At 31.1% G+C, this 17441-nt stretch overlaps 2 protein-coding genes across 2 annotated transcripts in view; one reads left to right on the top strand and one right to left on the bottom strand.

Annotated features, from left to right (window-relative positions):
* The window catches only part of LOC113404243 (sushi, von Willebrand factor type A, EGF and pentraxin domain-containing protein 1), a 51353-nt gene extending 36454 nt beyond the window's left edge, over positions 1–14899 (bottom strand). The window contains exon 1 of the mRNA XM_026645096.2: positions 14599–14899. Within this exon, the coding sequence (XP_026500881.2) occupies positions 14599–14683 (85 nt within the window). The 5' untranslated portion in view covers positions 14684–14899. The remainder of the gene's footprint in view (positions 1–14598) is intronic.
* Positions 1–17441, top strand: part of LOC113404244 (protein phosphatase 1 regulatory subunit 12A) — a 538461-nt gene that overhangs the window by 84324 nt on the left and 436696 nt on the right. The window lies entirely within an intron of this gene.

Here is a 17441-nt window from a genome sequence, read left to right as displayed (position 1 = left end):
ACTAAAGAAACTTCATTAAGCGTGGAGTAGACGAAAGCGTAGGATGTCAACATTTTGTAGTTACGCCGAAGCAATTATTTATAGTACGAGATACGGTATAAAAAATAAATACTTTCACCTATTATTCGATGATGGCAATGATTATATTATGTTAAATCATATGTACATTTATAAATCACAAGTGGTTTGTCTAGTTAAATCTCGGGCCAATACTGTTTCATAATATAAACTTCAAGTAACATTTTTGATCAACTTTCCTGATTTTTTACTAATGAAAATCATTTTTAAGTATTTCCATTTTTGCTCAATTTTTAAATGTTACAATTTAAGTAAATATTTTATTTGAGCATTAACAACATGCATGGAAATCCTGGATTCCTGGTAGCTTCATTTATGTAATAAAGGGAAATTTGGCAACCTGTTATTTCCAATTCCTCGTGTAATATTCTCCTGAATATTTTTCACCAAAGATATCGGGATAATTAATTAAAGTTTATATTTAACAATATGGGCGACTGATATCGCACGGCAACCCATTTTCAATTTATCAATGCAGATATTATTTAAGATATAATCATTGTCGTCATCGAATAATAGATTAGTCTCTATATATCTTAACCGTGTCCTAGACTATTATCCATAACCTTGAACGCTATACAATAACAATGTTTTAGACATTAGCGGTACAGTTTATATGACATAATACGGATGTTACGTCCAAAACACATTCGTTACTTCTTTGAAGTTCTATTCGGTTTTTCGAAAAATGTATTCAATATTTATTTCTTATACTTTACTATAATATTGATACATATTTTTATTCCTTATATACTAGACAACTAATAACACAACCCATGGTACTTCCGGCCGCGGAAAGTAATTAAATAATGTATTAGTAAGTTTCAACGTGATGCAATAAAATTGTCTAATACCGAAAAATTATATGGCGATATTTATTTGTATTAATACGTCAATAAAACGACAACGGATAGTTTGTATGAAGTTAATGGCTAAGAGTTTGCAATGGAAAACGAAAGTTTCGCAATTTTTATGGCGCTTCTAAATTAGAAAACAACGTTTAGGTCAATTTCGTGCGTCAATAAAATCCAGTCAGATATATTCAATGGAAATAAGGTCTCCGTTAAACGCTTATGTATTGTATTAGGAATATAGTTCTTTGAAATAAGCGACAACCTTAACATTTACTAGTTTCACATTGTAATAAAAAGTAAAGCGTTACACAAATAGCGATTAATTTGATAAAGTCCATTGTTGCGACAGAGTTGTGCAATTCAATCGAATCGACATCGAATGCGCCTGCGCAAGTCGTAATTGTTGGTGATTTAACACGAAGCTGTTGCACTGAGTGACGTAAATTTTGCAAATTCGTTTAATACCAGCTTAAAATATAACGTGTTTGATAATTATAAATATTCATATTTTTCTGAATCTACAGAACCATTAGGATAACATTGTAAATTTTCATTATTTTGAAATGTACTTATTTTATTTCACGTTATGTAATAATCTCAAACTAGTAGTTTATTATTTTTTCTCGTTAGTAATGAGTTGAAGCCGAAATTGTGTTAAAGGGTAAATTGCCTGTGTGCTGAAATATTCGGCAATCGTATACGCCGTCCGCCTGCCTGAAACCTGTCAATTCACGGCTTTGTTGCAGCTCTGGTTCCACGCTAGCATAGGGTAGGTATAGGCGCTTTTAAACTCGAACATTTAACAAAGATTTCCTATGTTGTATAACTCTACTCTACGTTCTCTGACGGAATTGTATAATTATAAGTTATTTATTTATAACTGATATTGATTAATGTACTCAATTAAACTTCAATGGACATTATTCTAAGTAACATTTACCTGAATGCTATTCGCTCAATGCAAGTATTTACAGTCTAAGAAGCTAATACAATAGAAATCAATTACGTAATTAATCAGCTAGCTTTGATGGCTTCCACGTAATTTTGTATTGATTCGACAACTGTCGAGCGATGTAAAATTAGAGTGATAAGTTAGTTGTCTCTTTTCTCTGCATATCATATCATGACACATTCAATTGTTTTTTTTTTAATTAAATTAAAATTCATTTAAAGGACTCATAATACTTATTTCATGATATTTAAATAATACAATTGAAGCCACAAACTATGACGCAATTAGAATAACAAATATGTTTAACAAAACAAAAAAATAAATGAAAAATAACCAATAAAATAGTAAATGACGAATACGTTACGGAAAATTTACTTAAATTTAAACAATTCATAAATATAGCTGCAATTTAAAGTTGACATAGAGAAAGCTAGGGATATGGACTAATTACTTTAATAGTTACTATAAATAGTTTTATAAATATTCGAAAGAGCAATTTTTGATTGACCGCTTGAGGGCAATAAGCAGTATTTTATATTCACCGTTAGAATTGTTGATGTCTTTATTGATTAAGTCCAGTTACTGTAAATGATCTCGATATATTTTATGACTATGAGCTGTGTCATAATGATAACTCTAAAGAATTCTGTAATTAGAACTTATAATATAACTCATGTAACAATTTATTTGTTATTTATTTACATAAGAATTGTTTACATTAAGGAATTAATTAAATACAATAAAATAACTATATAAATCACTAACTTCCATCGAATAGTAATTCCGATTTCCGTTGCTCTTGACGATAAATAAACCGTCAATGGAAGGAATAAGACGAGGCGTTATACTTTTGATAAAGGTTTTTGCAGCTTTGAATTGTCAACCATATTTTTTTCACTTTATCTATTTGTATTCCCAAATTTATTAATTATATTATTAAATAATAAAATGAATGAATTCGGGAATAACCGTAATTTATTAGTAGCACGTGTATCAGTGACGTTGCATAAACAAATCAGGAAACCTCGCCACTGAGAGCCGATAGACGCAATGTACACGCTCAACTATGCAATTTACCAGAAGCTCGGGATAAACCAATGGAGTGCACTTTGAATACTCAAGATGTCATCGATCAAATATATGTACAAATTTGTTTCGTAAGACACAATTTTGTATTATTTTATTACGATAAATTCAAGTTTTTTTTAATGGTTCCAATGTAGATAAGTTTTTGTAAACAACAAATCTAGTTAAAAATAAGACATTACTAAAATTATTTAAATTATTTTATATCACTATGTACGCAATTAAATTGAATTCTTTTATAGCTATGAGTACATTCAAATTCGTCTTAATAATGACTCATATTTTTAAAATGAAATATACATTAAATGATAATTTGGTGATCGACTCTATCACTTGTATTATGAAAGTGCAAAAATCCTTACAAAACTGCATTACACACAATAATAGCCTGTTAATGTCCCACTGCTGGGCTAAGGCCTCCTCTCGCTTTGAGGAGAAGGTTTGGACAATATTCCACGACGCTGCTCCAATGCGGGTTGGCGGATACACATGTGGCAGAATTTCGTTGATATTAGACACATTCAGGTTTCCTCATGATGTTTTATTTCACCGCCGAGCACGAGATGAATTATAAATACAAATGAAGCACAAGAAAATTCAGTGGTGCTTGCCAGGGTTTGAACCCGTAATCATCAGTTAAGATGCACGCGTTCTAACCACTGGGCCATCTCGGCTCTTTTTACACAGAACTGCATATCTCGCTTCATTAATTTAATTTGCTTTGATATCATTATCCGTAGATAGGAATGTGTTTGAAATCTAGTCTGTAAACTTGAACTTTCTAATACAACAAACTAGTATGAGTTGATGGAAAATGACACTAACTTAATATTAGAAATGAAAGGGACACCCGGGACACAAACACTCGGAGATGAAAGCTTAAAGAGCTTCCGACAAACTTTGTAATCCCGGATTCTTTACTCTGTGTAACTGCAGTTCATTATTATTGTAAATTCCAATCGATAGAATACGTAATGAAATCCATTATATTATTCTTAGAAGATTTATTATTTTACTTATAACTTCAATGAAAATTATAAAATATATAAACAAAATAAAGGACTCATAAACTGGAAACAGTAAAAAAAATATATACGGCATAAAAATAAAATAACGGATAAACTCATTATGAGCACGGTTAATAGTTTCAAAATTCTATAAAACCGATTTAATTGTAATTTGGTACCAATATTAATTACTTGTAACCTGTCGAGCGTGTAACGCAAATAAATACATGGACAGCCATTTGTAATATTGAAAAGAAATAATGTTGCAAGCTGTATCGTGGACAGTCCATCGTTCATCATTATTTATAATTTTATCATAAATGTTTTATAAGATAATAATTTTAAATATATTTATCTCCGAAACTACTCAGTCAAAATAGCTGTAATGTTTATTAATTTTAATGATTTTTTAAATCGCGAGCATGACTGCAAACATGGGATTGTCGTACTTTATTTATTATAAATATAAATGTAAATAAAACTTACGAAAGGTGTGGCGAATATTGATTTAAAGTGAAGAAGGCTACTCCCGACGTGAACATCTATGTACTTGTAAATACGCCGGACGTAAATACACATTAAGAATAAGTGCAATTTCGTTATCGCTGTCCATGTGCAACCCGTCAATTTTGGAAGTATAAAGGTCAGACAGGTCTATACAGGCGCAGACAGTATAGCAACCGCACTCCAAGCAAATATTGGTTTCTATGATTGAAGTTGCAATTTAACGAAACAAAAGCACATCGCCGCATATTAGTACTGCAGAGATGGCTTTAGATCGAACTCCGTCTCCGTATATAACGGCTATGATACCTTCTCAATTATATTCCGATCCATTTTGACTATTCCTTGTAACTTAATCGTAACCGATGGACAATCCTACTTATTTATATCGGCTACGATACGACTACGATTCGATTACGATAAAAGGACAATTTGTTAGTGGAATTTCTAGTTAAATAACTATAAACTGTATAATTTCTTGCGTTGCTGCAGTATAAGATGAACTGTAACAGCAGAAGAGAACCGGGCCGCGCCGTTCTGCCGCGCCGCACTGTCGCCTAGCCGTGCGCGCCGTACGATGTTGAAGGATTTGCGACAAAATCTCAAGCTTTCGTCTAAAAATTTATGGTTATCTCCTGGTCTTGTAAAGTCCTGTCCTCTGTGTGTGACGATAATTAATCAGCATGTCTTCATAGTTCACATCCAATTTGTATAATTTAACATGTATGATTTATTTAACAAACAACAACCTTGTAAACAAGTGTTATTCTTACTACGTACAAAAGAAAGTATTTCTTTATGAACGGTACCTGATCCAGAATAAAGATTTTGTAGTAAATTGAAATCTACGCAGGCAAATAGACTAGTTTAATTATAGTTAAGTTAGGATTCTGAAGTCTGTGCTCTTGAACGTGTAATTACATGTTCGTTTGCAGAATTTTGAACTAATACGTATTAAAATTTGTGTATAAAAGTTTTAAGTTTAGATGTTAATATCAAAATTATTGTTACATAAATTTAAAAATATTTTTTTTTGATATTGTTTAATGATCATTCATTAAACAAAGTTGGGCTTAAAAATATAAATAGAATATATATCTTATATCTACTAATTTAGTTATAATGGTATGATTGAAATATCAATGTACATTAATTAGTTATTTATGGTATTGAAAATGAATATTTCGGCTCTACGACGATATCATGATTTTATTATTAATAATTTTCTGATTACCAGTGTAATGGAAATTAAATTTGTATGTTTGACTCAGTAAAACATAACAATTTGTGGATATCCTGTAATTAAATTAATTATAAGCAGAATTAGTTTAGCAGTACAAAGTAGGATGCAGGTTGACGGAATATTATTAGTTAAGGTAGACGAAATAGATTCAAGCGAATTGACATTTTAGTCCGTTTTAGTTTTTTTATTTATAAAAAAAATCTATAATATGTTTAATACGTGAAGATATAAAAGAAGTATATAGCAACGCACTTACAAGGGAATAAATACCGCCGGTGGAGAGTGGGGACGATGACACAGGAGTGCATGTCGTTTAAAATTTCAAATATATCAATATCGTCTGAATGTAACTATGATTTTATTTGTCGAGGTAACCAGAGCTTTAGAAATATGTAATAATTTTGCCTTTTAGCATTCTGTCTGTCAAATGATTGAGAATTGTGCAATTCCATTTCCATTTTTTTTCGCAAAAATGTTTCTATTTAAAAAGTTTCAGTATGGATTTACTGACCGTACGAAATGGAAAAAAAAAGACTGACCACGACTACATTTTTATAACTAATGGTTACTACAATATGGCTACTATTAATATAAAAATCAATATAAAACATACTTAGAGTAAGTAATAATATAAATAAATATATTTTATTAAAGTACGTTTTATGTAGAACAAGCTAATTGCCAACGACCGTTGCTGTAGTTTTTTTTTATATATTTTATTTGGTATCTAGATTATTAGCTTGCTATGAATTGATATCGATGACAAAAACCTTTACGAAATTACTAACAAAACAACAAACGCATGTCCTTATGACTTAATCGTCAAAGTCCTTTGTGTTCATTGGATTATACATAAATGTAGTATATTTGATTTTAATTATTTGGATAATTGTAGCAAAACGTTAACATCTAATTGTAAGCTTACTGACATGTACCGTGACATGTATACGTAATGAATTATCGATGAATATCAAAAGCTCGAATATATTGTTGTCAATTTCGTTCCATAAACCAAATATAATACAAATGATATGATATATGTAATATGCTTAATAACACGAACAGAAAACTCGAGGTTATCACCTTTCATATATTCGAATGAACATACAAAGTTTCATACAATCATACCGAATTATTTTATTTCCAACCAATATTATGGAGTGCTGAGAATTACAATTTTTGGTTTATAAAAAATTAAAAGTTAGACATCACAAATACCGTTTTGAATAAAATAATTTAATATTTCAGAGAGGATTACTATTTGTTTGTTCAACGGGTTCCCGTAAAAGCTTTCTCTCAATTGACATAGGTTTTCCACGTATTTACATAGCTGATTCATGAGTACATACTGCATAGTATGTGTATCTAAGTTAATTTGCAGTTAAACATTACATGCAGTAAAAGTGCAGAAATATTTCAAAACATACCATTTAATTCAATTAAAATTCAATTTATCTAGACCGTTCAATCTTGGCTTTCATACTAAAAAGTATCGCTAGTTTTATTTCTATATCTCTAATAACTCTCAGTAAATTCCCTTTTAAGATACATCGTTTTTCAGATCTATAGAGGAAGGTACTAATTTGGCAAGTTTTATAGATAACATTTTAATAAGAACAACCTTACAAAATTGTTTGCTCCCCAGACGGACAAGTCAACGGTATTTTTGAAAGTCGATAACTAAAAAAAAATTACAAAATGCCTATTCTCTCCTTTCATTGGCCTCAGGTTTTTTATAATGTTTCGCGAAATAGCAAATACTACGAATTTAGCAACATTGTCATGACGCTTGAAAAAAATATTGCATGGTCTAGGATGTCTATAATAATATGGTTAAGTTAGAGCATTATTTAAAAAAAAAAGATGTAATCGTGTTGAACATTATATGTATGCGATTTATAGTTAAATATTTTATTTATTTATTTCTAATTTTTAACAGTTTTAATACGTCGTGTAATTGGAAAATATATCTATTATTGTGTCTCATTTAATAATAATAAATGAATTAAATATTGTTTTGATTATTCTTTGATATATTTGCAAACTTTCAAAATTGATCGACGTTTGGTGTTAAAATCGATGTTATAGATTTTTGTACATAGTTAGTTACTTATATTAGACTTTAATTACATAATGCTAAAGCGAAAAAAAAAACTAATCTTAGTAAATAAGTAACAAATTAAGACTCCTTATATCATATATGTCATATATATAATTAAAAAAATTAAATGGTGTTCTGAATTGTACGGTCTAATTGTAGGAGGAATGAAGACAAATAAACTTCAAGAAGATTACGAAGATTTACGTGTTCCATGCGATTTGCTAATAGCTCATCTACATTGTGCACTACTAACTTTACATAATTAATTTAATTATCAAAAAACACTATTGCAACTAACCAATGATATCCACTTTATTCAACCTCTCGACCAATGATATCGCGACAATTCTATGTCAAATCTTGTTTATTTGTCTTTTGTCCTCTTGTGGTAGGAAATTGGAATAGAACTCATCATGTGATTAACTATTTTTTTTTTTAATTCAAGCTAACCGTTATACCTTCAGCCGTGCTGGTTTCTAGTATGATATATATTGACATAATTATAAGAGGCGCTAATTTAAATTTATTCACATTGAGCGAGCAATATTTACATAATTATTATCAAATTTATGGACGTACCATACCTCAAATGTTGCCATTATCCATACATTAACCGAATATTTGGCGTTTACGAAAATACATTATTTCTAATAAGGGAGTATACTTTATTAAAAAAAAAATGAGGTTTCGTGTTTATATAATTGTATCGAATATTTTTTCTTAAGAAGTTAATTAATATTCTAGAATATTAATGTTAGTTATTTTTTACACTCCTATAATTGTCACTGAGTAGAAATTCGGATGGACATAAAATTAGCGATTCCCTTTCATGCAGTGAAGCGTGGAATATTTCACAAAAACGAATTGTTAGGGTCACTTGTCACTTGTTCAACACATGTTGCGGAAAGTAGTCGACTGGGCGACCTTCGCTCACTAACCACGGCCGCCGAGCTGATATATTTCAAACTTATAAGTTGCTGAGATTACGTGGGACTTGATATTAATATACAATAATAAGGTTGTAATTAATCTGAGAAATCTTGTCATATTTAAAAGAAACTCGTTGGATATTTAAATTTTCAATATATATCAGTACCTAAGTTCTTTTAACTTAGGAGTAGCACCTTCTTAATGTTAGTAACGAAATCACGATTCAAAGTTTTGTACTTGACGAACATAGTTATTAAAACGTTGAATAGGCGTAAGATTTCTAGATTGACTTATTATACGCGTTAATTTGACTCAGATAACTTGGTATATATTTTGAAAATGTCCGAATATGTTAACAAAAACTATAACAAAGACTATCGATCTAGAGTTCCACCCGTTAGTATGTACTCTTAATACATAGCAATAAAGGAAATGCAACTGTATTTATTCCTAGAAATGGCGAATGAATCTGCTGCTAGAGCGAAAACATAATATAATATAAAAACACTTCAGAATTGGATATTAAATTAAATGAAATATTTTATCATCAGTCCAAATAATAATATATCGCAGTGGTTCCGTGGCATGCTTTATATATTTTATCTAAAAAATTGTAATTAAATATTTGTAATTATGGAATGGATCTCAAGTTTTCCTCTGGTATCATTCTACCTCTCCAACTCCCAACTACCCCGCGTTCTAGGTGTGTCAAAACACGTACTCATATAAACATAAATCTTATAAAACATCGAAGACTTTGCAAGTTCAATGTGTTTTATTTGAAATAAGATTTTTGTTTTTTCCTTCACAATAGCCTGCAGATATCCTTACGATCGCCACTTAAAACTTTTAGCGTTCAATTTTGAACTTTAAAAAAAGGATACAAGCTTCTCGTTCGAGATGTTTTATTTAGAGCGAAAGGAGTCATTCGAATTTATATATTAATGTATTTTTAAAATTTAAATTATATTCAAACTTTGATTGCTATGAAGACTCATACATATACGATGTTACCAATGTTCTTTCAAATTAAATTGATTTCTTTAATATATAATTATATATGTAGTTAAAGTGCGACGTCTGCTCGAAATGCCTCATCTTTCTACCTCGTTCATTTATATTCCGTTGGTTTTCAATTTGAACTGGCAAGACAAACTCAATCGAAACTACTTACTTGCAAAAGTCACATTACATAAATTACGTTTTGATAGTTATTAAATAATTATTTGCGTAATAATATCGAACTGCAGTTTCAAGTGGCGCGCACTTGAAGTAATTTACTCTGTTCAACAAATTCGTATTTACTAGTAATATATTAATATATGAGTAGTAATATGCATTAATATGATTATAATAAAGCATTTAAATGCTTATGAAGTAGGAAAAGGAATTTAATTATTGAATTTTGTAGATCGTTTTATCAGTGAATCAACGAATTAACCCTGGAGTGAGTTAATGAAACGAGACCATCAGAAACACGACCTGTCAATATAAAGTACATATATTGGACTCTTTACGTTCCACGGGTTACTTGGTAGATAGATAGCTTATCATATGGAAAATATTGTAGAAAATTATGTAAAAAATTACGTACCGTTATATTATTATTAGCAGTAATGCATTTTAAAAATTCAATTTTAAAACGAAAACAAAGTATATAGGCAAGAAAGTGTATTGTGTATACTTTTAAAACTTATATTAAAAGATGTTTTAAATATCGGCTCGATGAATATCTATTATTTTTCAAAGCGAATTCGACATTGGATGTATGTCACAATCTGGTATCAAGCGTTATTAAATTCAAAATAACAGCAAATCTACCGCCAGAGAACGAGTAAAAGTTTGTTAACGATTCTATATAACGGTCTACTCGCATTTTGTGGCGCTTGCGCCGGCACGCTTGAATGAAGCTGCGGAAAATAATAACCTTGATTTGGAAATAAAAACATTAAAATATTATTGTTGACCCTGTTAGCACGACAGCTTTTTACTTAAGTTTTTTTTATTTATTACTAAGCAAAATAGAAAAATAATCACTAAGTAGTAATTATTTCTTATGCTTGCGATGTCTAATGTTTAAAATCTCATATATAAGGTACCTACATATTTCGCGCGTTCGTTAGCACAGCAAACACTTTTGACTCGAAACGACAAATACAAAATAGTATTCAAATTAATCAGGAAACTTAACCTTTAATGTTTCTTATCCGTCCAGTCTAAACATTTTAAAATTAAGTGAGTATTAAGCAAATATATGACACAACAACCTAAATAGCTAATTAAATGTATCTCACAAAGTAATGAATGTAAAAATCAAAATTACCGAAGTCGTCGAATAAATGCAATACGAAATAGTTTCAAAAACAGGTCCATGCGTGACGTCACCGTGTAGTCTCCGGCCCGCTGACCGGCTTTAGAGCTGACCAGTGACCACGGTGTCACAAAGTATCTGCACAATGTTACGAACGTCGTTCAGTAAAGTTTATATTAACGAAATTTTGTACTGTGCTAAAATGTTTCTAAATAACTTTATAAAGTTATATATAATACAGTATCATTGTCATGTAACTGAGATACGGTTGATTGTCTGCGGAATTGAGATGTACATCAATCTGTTGTTAATAACAATGCTAGAGATTGCCTCTGTTAAATGACATGCTTATAATGCTTATATTATATTATAAGCTACATTTAATGAGAAATAACGACTCTCATGTAATATTTTCGTCATTTTCATTTAACTCGATTTTCATATATTTATGCTCTTTACCAAAGAAATAAGGCATTAATATAATTTATAATTAACATCGGATAGGTGTGTCTTTTTAGAGATTTCTATTGGACTGGTCGGTCATTCACTAGAATCTATAATCAAGATGATTACATCCAACCGGCCGGTCTTTTATGCCCGAGGCCGGCTCCGAGCTTTCCCCAACATTAGTACGCAATCTTGCGAACAACTCACACGATGTTTGTTCTTACTTTAGTGTTTATTTGAACGTATCGGCCGCATCTTAATGTATGTGCAATATACACCGACTGTACACGAATAGCTTAAATTATAAATCGGAAGATTACAAAATATATTGTATAACTTTTTAAATTATAAATACTTTTTTGGTAGCCGCTTTTAATGAAAACTCATGGGTGAATGGGAGTTGTCACATTTTGTTGTGTAAACACATTAACTTTTAATATAGATACAGATTTTACATCATATTGATTTTGAAAATGTAAGTAACAAATATTTTTATATATTATTTATGTACTTAGTAATATTTATCAGGAAAAAAAATATATAAATTTTACTTGACATATAACATTTTTAATGCCAAATCTGGACAAAATCCGCTGCTCGTGTTGCGTATGTCACTCAATGGAAGTTGATCTTAGAAAATTTCATTTCGAGGAATTGATACAACAGATTAAGTAATTGAAAATATAGTGAACTTTCATAATATATTCAATGTCAGGTCCCCCTTTCTACCTACTGAGCATCATTTCAGTCCTCGATATCAATCGACCGCTAAAAATTTGATTGATTTTGTAGTTAATCACTAGGCTCTGCCCATCGCGGCCTCGCCTGCGGAAATTCAGTTTCTATTTTCCAGCGCGACAAGTTTGTTAATTCTAAATATATACGTATACATTTAGTTTCGTTGGGTGCTAATATTATATACTTTGAACGGATCGATTGGAAGGAGGATAATATGCTTATAAAACCCTTTAAATAACAAGACTAAGGTTTCCCAAATTTTAAATGTATGTGATATATGCCGATCGTTAACAGCCAGTCATTCGGGCTCTACCTTTTAAATGTACATAGATACCGGTAGTTTAGAGCAATCGAGAAGCGTAATTAACAGCATAGTTCATGTTACGCTGTATGGCACGTACATTTAATTGTACAGAAGTTACTAAATACCTAACTTACTAGACTGGCTTTTTGTAAAGTGTGAATATTTTTATAATATTTTCCTGGGTCCGATAAGCCACCTTATGATCGGATAATAAATAAAAATAATAATATTTTTATGTTCTTCGTAAATTATTATATAATTTAAATAATCAATACCGGTATATCCTTTTTTCAAATTAGATTGCATAAATGTTACTAAATTAAAACAAAAAATCAATTAAATATATTTTATAAAATATATTACAGATTATGTATTTACAAATAAATGTACGAAATGAGTACGAATCGTAAAGGGGACCCTTTACGATTCGCCATTAGGCTATATCGTTCAGTGGGGCAGAGGGCCGAGCCGGTTTCAAACACATACAAAGAATACTCACACACGCACAGTAACAGGATAAGTGAAAGCATCACCGGCGGCGCGGCAGCGTGTTAGCCGGCTGTGTATCGTGGGCTCAAAACAATGTCATTAGTTTTTGCATAAAGAAAGTAAAGTTGTTGTTAATAAGGAATAAATCATTTACAATTCAATTATATTTACGTCTATTTTTATTACGATTTAAGCGGTTTTACACTTTTACAATTCAAACGGACAATTTTAAATCAAAACATGTTTCGTCGCGCCTTTAATTTCCGTTTTTAAAGGTGTCCGATGAGTTTCAAACATGGTAACGAAACGGGCTCACTCGTGTGACAATATCTTTAATATTACCAATTTTAGATATGAGAAAGTTTGTGTGTGTATATACGGATTGTAATAAAATTGTTATATAAGGTAATTATATACAGAAATAAGGACTTAAGGTACATACCATAGGTATTACACATATAATTTTAAATGTGTTTATTTTTCGCGTTTGCGCATGTTTTTACTTTTAAACAACATTATCGAATTTTAAGGATAACTGATGTATATAATATCGAATAACAACAATAATATATTATCTATAAAACTGATTCTAGTTGAATGATTTAATAATTATATTATAAACGAAACGTATAAAGTGTAAATATAATATAATACAGTAATTTAAGTATGTAAAATATTACCCAAATAAATAACCTAATCTAAACTGTTATTATAAATGCGAAAGTAACTCTGTCTGTTGCTTTCATGGCCATACTCCTGAACTGAATTTGATGAAATTTGGTATGAAGCAACTTAAAACTCCAAGGAATTACTTAGGCTTCTTGACGCCTAACATCTAACGACCGATACCTCAACACGAGCGAAGGTGTAAACAGCAATAATCTAACAATATATTTTCATAGTACATAATAAACGATCAGTCTACGTTTGAGGAACTCAACAATGGTTATATCAAACCGTAACGCTGTACTGTGTATCTTTAGTGATATTCCTGTTAGCATATTGCACGCTACTTATTATTATAACAAAATATATTTCTGAGAATATTCTTCATTACTTTATCTCTTACATAGAAAGATCTGACCTTTGAAGCTCTTTGCAAACGAACTACTTTAAAGTTTACCAAATATTTAACTTCTAATTTCAATAATAAAAATAATAGAGACGTTTACTTTACGTCAACTTAAATGAGTCAGTAATTTGTTACGGGTGTGGATTGCATCTAAACGGACTTATTTTAAGATAATATATCAACATTAATGCAAAGTCATTATAGGTACATACGCTTATAAACAGTTTGATATGTTTTGTAATGTGTAATTTTATTACTAAATGGGTTTTGTAATAATTGTTATTTAACGTAACTTTAAAAGCTTAAAGCGCAGATTAAGCTTTTAATTACATATATTGTTTTAATTTATTTAAAAGCGTTTGTTAATAGTGTTCTAAATAAAACTTTCGTAAACACTCAGTTTTTGTCATGTTAGGGTCGAAATCCCGCACTATAGTTTTTCACACAATAAAGGAAGGAGTTGCTTGCATTGTTCAACTCACCTTGAGCCAGAGCCGGCGCGAGGGCACCGCTCCAAATTACAAGGCACACACATAGAAACATTTTGCAATTGTCTCTTTCAATCATAAGCAAAAAATGTATTTTAATAACCTGACACTAATACATATTATTGTAACACACACGTTCACACACAAACGGAGAAATGTGATTCAGATTTAATATCTCGCGCGAAAGTAAAAGTTTCCCATTTGCTTTTCGTACGTGGAACGGCGCGCGAGTTCCGGGTCGTTTGCAAAACAACGTATCGGACATGCGCTCGAGGCGGACTGTCATGGTTGCCGCGCCCGCGGTTTGCCCCCACCGAGCACTCGCCTTTCACCGTTACAATTCGTAGCCCGAAAGACGGGCGTTGAGCAAGGCTATATGACGATTGACATTCAACAAAAACAGCGAGATTAACATACGGAAATAGCCTGTTAACATGACAATCGTAGTTAGAACAAGACGACTGACAGACATACCTTTATGGGGATTTAAAACTCTACCGAAAAATGTTTTATAATAAAAATAGGAAACAAAATGAGTATATACCTAATATATACTCGAATTTATATTAAATATTAAAACTGGTTTAGATTTATGAAATTTAATTTAATTAATTTTACGAACGTCGAATAGAGAGAACTATCAAATTATCAGCTCTATCAGATCCTCAATACATAATTTCATTAAACAAAAGTAAATAGTAAGTAAGAACACACTTTTTAATTATATTTGGAAATCAATTTTAATTTTATGATTTCTGTAATATCATACACGATTTATATTAAATATAAATAAATAAATAAATGCAAGAAATATATATCTTCGTAAATTGCATAAGCAAGTTAATGGAGTAAAATACCACAGGGAAATACAAGGAACAGTCTTCAGTACTTACTAGTGATACCGTGCGTTACAGAATAAATACATAAGTAATAAATAAAGACTCTTAATATAAATATGCACACAAAACTAAAACATAATATAAATCTAATAACAAATATATTTACTGGCACGAATATGTAAGGACAAGTTCAAGTTAATTGGACTGCCTCGTCTAGTGGCTATATGTAAGGCAGAAATAACAGATCCCGAGATTTTGGGTCCAAATCCAATGTCTAGCCGATAAAATGATATTGGTTATTTCCGAAAAACCCAATTTGGTTGAAAAAATTTCAGTATCAGCTTGAAGTCTGGAACATCAAAGTGTGAACACTCCCATGCCTAAACTATTTCCGGTCGTGTTGGAATTTTCACCCATCGGATGATAAAAGTGAGGGAATAGAGTGTGCACCTGTGTTTCCGCACACACTTGTGCACTTTAATATATCCTGTGTAGATGCCTGGTTTCCCTTGAGATTGGCAGCCGTGGTCTAAATAGGTCGACATCATCATAACCTTTTTTATGGTGGTAAGTGGTTACCACCGCTCATAGAAATGGCACTGTAAGAAATATTATCCATTTCTCACATTGCTTATGCGCCAACAACCTTAGGAACTAAAATATTATGTCCCTTGTGTCTGTAGTTATACTGGCTCACTCACCCTTCAAACCGGAACACAACAATATCTTGCACAAAGCCCTACCACCAAGTAAAAACTAAAGTATAATAGATTTAGAGATGAGGGCTGATTTCATTGGATACAGTTCGATACACACATTGGATTTGATAACCTTCGAGACAAGAGCGTACTCCTTCCTGAAAGGCCGGCAACTTGCAAGCCCCTCGGTGTTGCAGATGTCCATGGGCGGTGGTAGTCACTTTCCATCAGGTGAGCCTCCTGCTCGTTTGCCAACTCTAACATAAAAAAAAATAAAAGCGTTGTTGTCAGTCTTTGTAAAATAAATCTTCAGGGCTAAAGTAATTTTACATCCTCTAACTTAACTTATACGTAATAAGATAAAACTTAAATTCTTTTAGGATTCCGTACCTCTAAACCAAAACAGCTACCGTTATAATATAATTTCTTTGTTCGTCTGTCCGTATGTCTGTCTGACAATATAGTGTGGTGGTACGAAACCCTCAGTGCGCCAATCAGAATCGGTCCGGTTTTCATCTAAAAATAAACCCCAGCGCAAAACTAATTACGCTATTTCCTGTTTAATCTGGTTAGTCTATGGTAACATCTTTAAGATAAACTAATAAAAAGCAAATATCTCATTATGAACAGCACGTTGTATTTAATAACATTTTGACATCAATATTCCTAACTCACATTTAAATGCGAATGTGAGTTTGATTGTCATTATAAAACTTGCTTATAGATTGTTAGGATACCTAACAACTGTCTTTGTCCCTTGAGACCCCAGTCACCGGCGAACCCGCGGATGAAAGTTAATCACTACATAGTATAAAACAAAGTCACTTCCCGCTGTCTGTCTGTCCTTAAGTATGCTTAGATCTTTAAAACTACCCCGTTGGGTAAAAAGACCGCATCAAAATCAACGTTTTTTTTAATAGATAGAATGATTCAAGAGGAAGGTTTATGTATAATTACATGAATAGTAGAAATAAGGTAATTTTAGAAAGACACTGATAATTCTAGAGGTTTCTAACGTGATATCGTAAATAAACACATTTTTTGCACTTATATTGTGAACGCAGGCTAAACTCTACGAGATAGATCAAAATAATGTACTACAGTATTGTACACCTTAAAAAGGAATACAAAAATCTATCTCTTATGGATACCAAACAATAACTTTTTTATCCTTTTTACGAGAAATAATGGCTCATTTACGAAGCAATACAGCATTAATCCTTATCCAATTAAGTACCTTAAATATATAATGTGTGCATTTAATATAGATCAATATGGCCTTTTACATCATGTAATTTAA

Source organism: Vanessa tameamea, chromosome Z, assembly GCF_037043105.1.
Source record: "Vanessa tameamea isolate UH-Manoa-2023 chromosome Z, ilVanTame1 primary haplotype, whole genome shotgun sequence".
Lineage (NCBI taxonomy): Eukaryota > Metazoa > Arthropoda > Insecta > Lepidoptera > Nymphalidae > Vanessa > Vanessa tameamea.
This window is presented reverse-complemented; position numbering and strand designations above follow the sequence as displayed.